This window comes from Corvus cornix, chromosome 11 (genome assembly GCF_000738735.6).
Source record: "Corvus cornix cornix isolate S_Up_H32 chromosome 11, ASM73873v5, whole genome shotgun sequence".
Lineage (NCBI taxonomy): Eukaryota > Metazoa > Chordata > Aves > Passeriformes > Corvidae > Corvus > Corvus cornix.
In genome coordinates, this window is record NC_046341.1 from 1,334,868 (window position 1) to 1,344,867 (window position 10,000).

General features: G+C 68.0%; 1 protein-coding gene across 1 annotated transcript; it reads right to left on the reverse strand.

Moving 5' to 3' along the window:
- Nucleotides 1–18: 18 nt before the first annotated feature.
- Nucleotides 19–5,751, reverse strand: CDH15 (cadherin 15). The gene is given in 16 exon segments (XM_039558471.1): nt 19–553; nt 630–785; nt 865–1,001; nt 1,359–1,598; nt 1,664–1,750; nt 1,753–1,899; nt 1,967–2,109; nt 2,195–2,295; nt 2,297–2,449; nt 2,517–2,702; nt 2,808–2,936; nt 3,136–3,296; nt 3,375–3,519; nt 3,598–3,753; nt 3,888–4,031; nt 5,644–5,751. Coding segments are annotated over 16 exon segments (2,334 nt in total). The 5' UTR covers nt 5,695–5,751; the 3' UTR covers nt 19–355.
- Nucleotides 5,752–10,000: the final 4,249 nt, after the last annotated feature.

A 10,000-nucleotide genomic window follows, 5' to 3' on the forward strand; every position in this document is an offset into this window, starting at 1 on the left:
GTCACACGCCCCCACCACCAACCCCCTGCTCTTTATTATGGGGGTCACCAGGGGTCTCCTCGCCCCCTTCTCAGCTCTGTGGGGCTCACCCGGGCGTCCCCCCCAGGTTTGCTGGGCTGGGCTCTGTGTGTGGCTGTGCACCCCCTGCACGGAGGCCTCTCGTTGCACACGCGTGTGCAAAGCCGCTCCAGCCGGGCGTCCTGTGCGTGTCCATCTGTGAAAACGCTGCAGCTGGACATCTCCTCTGTGTGTGTGTCTGTGTGTGTGTCTGTGTGTGTGTGTGAGCTCCCTCTGCCCCGTCCCTGCCCCAGCCCCTCCGTGGGCAGTGGGGTGTCCCCTCCTGCCCCCATCCCCGCTAGTGCCCGTAGAGGTCGGCCAGGCGGCGGAAGCGCGGCCCCCACTCGCTCAGGTAGTCGTAGTCCTGGTCCTCGTCCGTCAGGCTGGACACGATGGAGCTGAGCGGGCTGGCGACCGAGCCCGAGCCCTCGTAGTCGTAGATGAGGGCCGTGTCATAGGGGGGCACGCTGGGGTCGCTGTCAGCCGCCTCCAGCCCCTGCGGGGACAGGGGGCCACCGTCAGCCCCGCCGGCCATGGGGGACTGCGGGCGAGAGTGCCGGGCTCTGACCCACCTCATTGATGAAGTCCTCGATGTCGGAGGGGCTGCTGGGCAGCTTGCGGGGGGCCAGGGGGGTCCCGGAGCGGAGCGGGGCGTCCCTGCGCAGGGGGGGCTTGGCCCGGGGGGAGAAGAGCTCGGGGTGCCGGAGCTGGTTGATGTCGTAGGCGTCCTGCGGGCCGGGACGGAGTTTAGATGTGCAGGGCTGAGCTGCGGACCCTCGGGACACCCCTGCCAAGGGTCCTGCTCACCTGGTCCTCCTCGCCCCCGCCCTGCTCGTCGTAGTTGAGGATGTTGTCGCGCATGTCGTCCCGCGAACGCTGCAGCAGCCCCTTGCGCAGGGCCCGGCGGCGGCTGCGCACCCGCGCAGCGCCCAGACCCGCCAGCACTGCGGGACACGGGGACACGCGTGTGGGGAGGCACGGAGGGCACGGGGCGATGGCTGGGGGGGGATGAGTTGGGCTGGAAGGAGGGATAGGGATGGAGGTAGGGATTGGGGTGGGATGGGCAATGAGGGAAATGGTTAAGGGGGTCTTGAGAGTGGTCGGAAGGGGTTGCTGGGTAGGGGGGAGGTGTTGAGGGCCATGGGTAGGGGTCGGATAGGACCAGGATGGGGTGATGGATGGGGAACAAAATGACAGAATGTGCTGGTGGCATTCGGGAGGGATCGCCAGGACCAGCAGAGGGCTGGGGTGCCAGGGGGGAGATGGAGGTGTGGGGTGAGGCTTGTGGGGGTGTCACTCACCGAGGAGGAGGATGGTGCTGCCCAGGATGATCATGAGGGCCCCGAGGGTAATGCCGGCCCCGGCTGTGGCCGCGGCCAGGACCCCGTCCAGGCAGGTGCCGTCCCGGCCGCAGTGGCACACCGAGACGTTCAGCAGCTGCTGCTGCTCCCGCGGGGGGGTCCCCGAGTCCCGGAGCAGCAGCGGAAGCGAGTAGGACCCTTCGGGCAGCTCCGCCAGCACGGCCAGCACGGCGTGGGTCACTGCGGGGGGCAGGGGGTGAGCGGGACCCTCTATGCAGCATCCCCCCACCCCGGCTGACCCTCACCATTAAAGCGGGCGATGCTCCAGTTGCGGGCGAGCTGGGGGTGCTGGGGGCTGAGCTGGAAGTGGAAGGGGGCTCCGTGGGGGGCCGGTCATCGTCGGTGGCCCCCAGGAGCAGGGTCCCGCCCCGTCCCGGCCGCCCGCAGAGCACCCCGGCCGGCGGCTGCAGCTGCGGCGCGTGGTCGTTCACCTCCACGATCTCGATGGAGAGGGTGCCGGTGGCCGAGAGCGGGGGCTCGGCTGGGGACAGAGCACAGGGGTCAGTGGGGGCAGCGGGAGCGAGGGGACAGCGGGGGCGGCTGCTCACCGTCATCGCGGGCCAGCACCAGCGCGATGTACCAGCCGCCCTGCAGGAAGGCGGACGGGTGCAGCAGCTCCCGCTTGGTGCGGACGGTGCCGGCGTGAGGGTCCAGCTGCAGCCAGTCCGCGGGGTCGTAGAGCAGCGCGTAGCTGTGGGCGAGGGGGTGCGTGGGACATCGCCCCAAATTCCTCCCCCAGCGGGTGCCGGGGGCGATGGGAGGGGAGCGGGACTCACGAGAGTGTCTGGATCTGGTGGGTGTCGGGGTCGCTGGCGGTGTAGGTGGTGATGGCGGTGCCCGGGGGGGTCCCCTCCAGGACGCTGATCCGCCGCGGGTTTCTCGCGGAACACGGGCGCCTCGTTGACGTCCCGCACCCGCACCCGCACCGTGGCCAGCGCCCGGGGGCTGGCGGGGGCCGAGGGCTCCAGCGGCCGCTCGTTCTGCACCGACACCGTCAGCTCGAAGCGGTCCCGCACCTCGTGGTCCAGCGGCTGCGAGAGGGGCCACGGGTCAGCCGAGCCATGAGACCCCCGGTGTCCCCGGCTGCCCCGTGCCCACCTTGACCACGGAGAGCACGCCGTCGTTGGTGTGGGGGTCGGTGCGGATGGCGAAGACGCCCTCGGGGTCGCCCTCCAGGATGGTGAATTTGGCCAACCAGCTGGGGGAGCCCGCCAGGTCCTTGTCATGCACAAAAACCTTGCCCACGTCCACGCCGGCCGCCTGCTCCTCCACCTCCATGGAAAACTGGGGGAGAGCAGTGTGGGGCTGGACTCTGCCCCTTTGGGATGCTGCAGCTCCCCGGGGGGCCAGCTCCCACCCCGCTGACCCCATACCCCACCCGGCCTCTACCTCCTCCTTGGTGAACTCGGGAGGGTTGTCGTTGATGTCCTCCAGGTAGATGACGGCCATGGCCGTGGTGGTGAGCCCGTCCCCGGACATGTCGGCCGCCTGCACCGTCAGGTTGTACACCCCCATGGTCTGTGGGGAATGAGGGGGCCAGAGCTGAGTCCCTCCAGCCCCCAGGGAGCACAGAGATCCCCCAGCTGCTGCCCACCCACCCTGTCCCCACACCTGGGTCTGCTCATGGATGGAGATGTGGTTTCACCATGTGGGGTGTACGTGACTGCCCCGAGTCCCAGTGCCCCCCAGTCCCACCCAGGTGACCCCATCCCGCTACCTCCCGGTCGAGGCCAGGCCGTGCGGTGCAGATCTCCCCAGTGGTGGCATTGATGCTGAACATTGCGGCAGCGCCCTGCTCCAGGATGGAATAGCGCAGTGCCGCGTTATCCGTGTCGGGGTCATCGGCGTCGGTGGCATCCACGGTCATCACACAGGTCCCTGTGGCCGCAGGAGCGCCCAGTGGGTGCTGGCACAGGGGCTGGCTCAGCCCCCCAGCCCAGCCCCCGGCTGGACCACCTGGCTCAGCCCCCTCCACCACATGCCCGGTGAAGACGTCCTGCCGGAAGAGCGGCCGGTTGTCGTTCTGGTCCACCACGATGATCTCCAGGTCGGTGGGGTCCTCCAGGGTGACACCGCCCAGGTCCAGCGCGAAGGCTCTCAGCTGTGGGTGCAGAGCAGGGGGGTCGGGGTCTGGCTGGGGGCCCAGGGAGGGGCTGTGGGCACCCAGGAACATCCTTACCCGGTAGCGGTCGTTCTCCTCCCGGTCCAGCATGGCGTTGAGGAAAACCTTCCCGCTGAACTTGTCGATGGAGAAGATGCCCAGGGGCTCCTCATCCACCCCCGGCCCTTTGATGCTGTAGATCACCCCCCCGGGCTGCTGCTTGTCTGACTTGATCTGCCCCAGGAAAATCAGGGCTGGGGGTCCCAAGCTGGGGGTCTGTCCCCCTCTGGGAGTGCCCCTGTGTAATCCCCCTGCCCGGGATGTCCCCACTCTGCAAGCTGGTGAGAGGGTGGGGGGCTCTCTCCTACCTGCACCAGGAGGTGGGGGATGCGCTTGTGGTTCTCCGAGACACTGATGGGGGGGATCACCCAGGCCCTCTTCACCCGCCGAGGAGCCTCCTGCTGCCGCCAGGCCTGCGGGGCTGCAGCGCCTGGCTGGGCTGGGCTGGCACCCTGCGGGGGACATGGTGCTGCCCGTGACCCCAAAACTCCGGAGTGGGGTGGAATGCCAGGGCAGTGGGCAGGGAGTTGAACCTGAGCTGGGTATGCACAGTGCTGGGTGCCCCTGATGGGGTTGGGGTTGGGATTGGATCTGGGGGAATGCAGAGGCCACCCAGCTTCCCTGGGAGTTGCGTGTCAGCTGTCCCCTGCCATCCCGGTGTGATGGTGATGGGTGTCCTGCTGGGCTCACCAGGAAGGGGTGCCCCACAAATGACCCCAGTGGTGCCCTGGGCATGGATTGTGCCCCACGGGACCCCTGCAGGGGGGGTAGTTTGGGCAGGCAGCATCTACCACAGCCTCCCCCACACGTCACTGTCACCACACGGATGTGGCAGGGAGGGTGAGGTGTCAGGGATCAGTTCTGAGGTGCTGGGGGGAGGCAGAGGGAGTTGAGTGCCTGGGGTGGAGCTGGGGGCTGTGAGGGGGAGATCTGGGATGGAAACAAGGGGAACAGGAGTCCTGGCGGGCTGCAGGGGGGTCAGGGAGCGGTGGGGGCAAGAATGAGTTTAGGGGCTGTGCGGGACCGAGGTCAGGGAATTGGGGTGATTGTGGGGGGGTCCGGAGCCATGGGGAGCGTGGGAGCTGTGCATGCAGCCGCCGACCCCCCGGCTCCGTGCCACCCTCGTCCTGGGCTCCGGGGGCAGGCGCTGCTCCTCCCCGAGGAGGGAGCACATCTGGGCAGCACCAGCCTTGCACCCACATCTGTGCCCAGCTGTGCCTGCACCGCTGGCTGCCGGGGAGTCCCTGGAGCCCCGGGGGGCCGCTTGTGCGCCTGATGGGGGACGGGGGAACGGGCAGCGCGGCTGGCTGTGCCGGGGTCCCTGGGAGGGAGGTGTGGGAAGGGGGGGGGAGCTGTGTACCAGCCCCATGGGATGGGCAGGACAGGGGGCTGGTTCAGGCTCGGGGCGCCGCGCTGTGGCCTCCAGTTCTTTCTCTGCGCTCTCCTCCATCAGGAGGAACCCCCCGCCCGTCCCTGGGGGCCGCTGGAGCTGGGGGGATCCGGATGTGAGGGAGGGACGCTGGGGACCCTGTTCCTGTGGGGGCTGCCCTGCAGATCCCCCTCTCCTTCCCCTGCCCTGAAGCAGCCGAGCGCGGGGGCCAGGCCAGAATCCCAACGGCCCCATGTGGCTCCGGCCCGAGACCAGGATGAGGGGCTCTGGGGGGGCGCGAGTGGGCAGGGGGGTGCAGGGAGGTCTGGGACCACACTTGGGGAGTGGGAAAAAGGGGAGCAGGGTGTCTTTAAGTGCCTAACCCTCCCCCGAATTCCATCTCAGTCCATCCCAGTCACAGGCGCAGGCACTGTGCCGGAGCCGCAGGCCCCCCCCTGCCACCGCCATCTGTGGGGTGAGAAATGCCTCAAGGGGGGCTCCGAGCCCCCATCACCCCTAGCCCCATCCCCGCTGCCCCCAGGGACGAGCTTCCACGAGGTTTGGGGTCCGGCCGCCTCCTGGCTCAGCGTCCAGGCTCCCCGTCCCAGCCAGCCCTCCTGGGGCACAGAGCTGGGGGTCCCCATCCCACCCCGTCCCACCCCGTCCCCACACCCCGGGGTCCCCGCACCCCTTACCCGAGCGCAGAGCGGGGCGAGCAGGCAGGCGAGGAGGAGCGGGGGGCCCATGGCGGAGCGGGGCACAGCCCGGCCGCCGGCCCCGAGCTGAAATAGCGGCGGGGCCTGGCTGAGTGACAGCACAAGTGCTGCGGGCACCGGACCCCCCCGCGGGCAGCTGGCCCCGCCGCCCCCGGCCCTCAGCCCGCACCCCCTGCCCGGCCTGGCGCGGCGGGGGCCCGACGGGGGAGATGCGGGGGCGTGGAGGGATGCAGGGGGGCGCGGGGGGGTCCCTGCTGCCCGGGCCGGGGGAGCGGGGCCGGGGCCGGGGGTGCGCAGCCCCGGGCAGGGCGGGCGGAACGCGGCAGCTGCCGCCGGGCGCGCTCCGAGGATGCCGCGACGGGGAGGGCGGGAGGGGGAGACCCGGGCCCGCTGCCCCCCGGCTGCTCCGGCGCCGGGACAAGGACCGGCTTCGGCACCGGCACAGGGACAGGGACCGAGACAAGGACAGGGACAGGGACCGGGATTGACACCGGCAGCGGAACAACCACTGGCATCGGCACCGGCACCGGGACAGGGAGAAAGGACCGGCATCTGGACAGGGACATGGAGAGGGGCAGGCACAGGGACAGGGACAGGCACCGGCGCCAGCACCGAGACAGGGACAGGCTCCAACACCGACAGCGGGACAGGGGCCTGGACCGGGACTGGGATCAGGACAGGGAGAGGGGACCGGAGGCAGTTCTTCGCGCCCCGCTCGGCCGCGCCCCGCGTCGGGGTGAGCCGCCCGTCTGTTCCCGGCCGTTCCCGGTGCTGCTGCCATCGGTGTTGGCGTCGGGGCCGGTCCCAGCGCAGAGTCGGGAGAGGGACGGCAGCGTCCCGCGCTCTCCTGGTCCCGGCGGGTTCCCCCGGGAGGCGAGGGTGGGGGCTGCTCCGGGAGTCCCGACAAGGCTGCCGGCCCCCGCTGTCTGTCCCGGCGCTGTCCCCCGACCCCGGTCCCGGTGCAGCCCGCGATCCTCGGGTCCGGTCCCGGTGCTTCCTCCGACCCCCGCGGCCAGTCCCAGCGCTGTCCTCGACCCCCGCTGCCGGTCCCGGTGTTTCCCCCGACCCCGTAGCCGGTCCCGGTGTTTCCCCTGACCCTCGGAGCCGGTCCCGGCCGCCGCCGTGTCGTGGCACCAGGTGGCAGCATCGTCCCGGCCACCGGCCCCGGTGCTGCTCGCAGCCGGGGGTGCCGCACCGGGGAGCGTTCCCCGCCCGCCGGCGGGGCCCCGGTGCAGCAGGGATGGAGAGCCGCGAGCCTTCGGGCAGGGCGAAGGGGTCGAGGGATTCTTGCCCTGCCGGAAAACTGAGTCCTGGGTCTGGCAAGGAAGTGTACAATGGGTCGGTGTCACTGGTAGCATGAGCTCGTCCCTGCTCGGCAGCTGTGGGGACCCCCGGCCGGCATTGTCCCTTCCTTGGCAATAAATGCCCTCAGTGCCCTCCCGGTGCGGGTCATCAGCACGGGGATGGGGAACAAGGCGTGGGAAAAGGGATACAGGAGGAGGGGTGCAGGCTGTGTCCTGTCCATACCCAGGAGCTGAGCGGCGGTGGCAGGGGCTGCCGGTGTCCCCAAGGACGTGTCATGAGCGGGTGAGCGGCGGGCACCGGTGACCCGCGGCGTGGCCGGGCCTTGGCGGGGGCAGCGGCGCTCACTTGCCCGTCTGTCTGTCCGATCCCATCCGTCCGCCCCGCTGCCCCGTCACCCCCGCATCAGTGTCACGGCGAGGAGCCGCCCCGGCGGCGCTGGCCGGGGGTCCCGGCGGCTGCCCCTGACCCTGACGCGCCTTGGCAGCGGGGCGGCCGAGCAGATGTTCCCTGCCACCGGCACCGCGGCGCGGGGGTGGCAGACGTGACAGGCTCTGACAAGGCGCCAGCCCCGCTCGTGGGGACGGGGCTGCCCCTGGCACGGCCGCGGCTGCAGCACGACAGGGACCCCGGCCCCCCCCGCTGTCCCTGCGCTGACACCCCCGCCCCTCTGCCCCTGCAAACCGGGGCTCTCACTGGGGTGCAGGGATTTGAGGTCCCACAAATGCTGGGTCCAAGCAGAACCAGCCCAGGACTACAACTTCCCTTGCTGCTCTGGGCGCCGGGTCACCCTATTTTGGAGGGTTCCCCCCTCCCGGCTGACACCCTCTGAGCTGCCCAGCGGCGCAAGTGTCACGGGTGTTGGGGCTGTTGTACCCCACCGTGTGTGTTGGGACCAGTCACGTCTCTAATGTGGGGGGCAGCTGGGCCCGCCATGACCCCGGTGTGGCACCAGTCGTGTCCCTCACGTGTGGGGCAGTGGGACCAGCTGTGACCCCAGTGCGGGGACTGGAGGGGTCAGGGCAGCGCCCAGGAGGGCAGAGGGAGCAGCTGGGAGTGCAGAGGTGCCACACACCGGCGCAGCCCCATAAAGCCACCGGAGCTTGGATTTTATACGGCAATAAAAGATAATGTCAGCTATAAAATGCTGGAGCAGGTCCTGGCGTGCCGAGCCGGGGGGCACAGAGGGGTGGGCAGCCCCCAGCTCCCCAGGGACGCCCCAGCAGGGCAATACCCCCTCGGGGTGAGTGGATCCCCGGCTGCCCCAGGGCTGGGGACACCCCCAGCGCTGCCACGGACTGAGGTTGGGGTCAGTGCATTAAAGCCGCTGCTTTGGGCTGTGGTTGTTGTTTTAACGGTTTTATTGGGTGCTGCTGGGCCGGGCCTGGCAGGCCCTAATGAAGGAGATTGATGGCTTAATCGCCTGCAGCCATTACGGGGTAATTGAATGGTTGTGTACACATGATCCGACCGTCAATGCCGACGTGGCTCGCAAGCGAAGCGCCCGGAGCTGGGGGGACACACACAGCCCCCCCTGCACCCCGAGGGATGCAGCGTGGGGGGCCAGAGCCCACGGCCTTGGGACCCCCATCCATCCCAGGGGTCCTGGCTGTGCTGGTGTTCCTGGAGGTCTCCACGTTCATCCAGTGGCACTGGGTCACCCCATCTCCATCCAGCTCAGCTCCCAACCAGGGCACTGTGCCCAGGTGCTTTAACGAGGCTTTTAATTAACGGGTCCCACCTATAGGGGTGAGGAGCGGTGTGGGAGTGGAGGTGGAAGCATGGGGCTCCAGCATGGATGGCAGCCCCAAACTGGGGGTCACCCTGACCACCCTCCCTGCGGGAATCCCCGAGGAGCAAACGTGGCAGAGCCCCAGGCAGGTCCCTGCGCGAGGTGTGAGTCAAACTGCTCATTTTGTGTGTGACAACCAGGTGTTTTACAGTATTTGCTACCTGTGATCATCCATCAAAGCAATCGATAGCATTCCTGCAGAGTTTTATTAATGATCTTGTCACCGGGCTGGTGCGGGGTGCCCGGGGTTGTCAAGAATGATAGATCATTAAGAGCTTTCGCTGCTATTTATTCTCCAGTGACCTTGTCTCTCTCCATTGTTGCTTGCTTAAGAGTTATGAATGCGAGACATGATAATTTGATATTGATCTATTTGGTAAGTTAAAAAATTTACTGCATCGTTGATGTTTTAACAAAGGATCCGCTCGGGCCCTCCCGCTGGAGCTCGGCTCCACACGTGTGTCCCTGTGCCTGGGCTGTGGGACACTGAGAGGCGGCCGGCGAGCTCTGGGTGTCCCTCGTGTTCCCATCGCAATTCCTTTTGAGCCTGAAGTACGGAAATGCAGGAGGTGCTGTGGGCGGGGTGTTGGGATGGACAGAGCAGGCGTGTGACCAGACCCCTCTGCAGGTGAGGTGGGGTGGGGAAAGCCTGTCGCCATCCATAGCCCCTTCCCCTTTTTCCCAGCCCCACTCCCGTCCCAGCCCGCTCGGCCCAGCACCATGTGCCTGCCACAGTCCCCTCCATGTTCTCTACACGTCCTCCCAGATTTCTGGGGCTCTAGTGACCCTGGCCAAGGAATCCTTGTTCCTCCTGCTCCTTGCTCTTCCTGGTACTTCCAGAGCCCCATCAGCTGCTGGAGCGCCCTGTCACCCCCTCAGCACCGGATCCACTGGTTGGGAACCCACAGGGCAGTTCTGCTGTCCCCCACTGGCTTTATCGACCCCCTGGGGATGGCAGCTCACGTGTGGAGTCAAACAGGGACAGAATTCCATGTATAAAGGCGGGATTTACCAATAGTGTGCTGGGATAACCTGTATGTGGAGGATGCACTGGATAACACAGTCAGTATTTATGTGTGATTTTGATTTATTCTTTATTTCTGCCGGGAAATCATTCCCTGGGAGGGTGGGCAGGCCCTGGCACAGGGTGCCCAGAGAAGCTGTGGCTGCCCCTGGATCCCTGGAAGTGCTCAAGGCCAGGCTGGACGGGGCTTGGAGCAGCCTGGGACAGCGGGAGGTGTC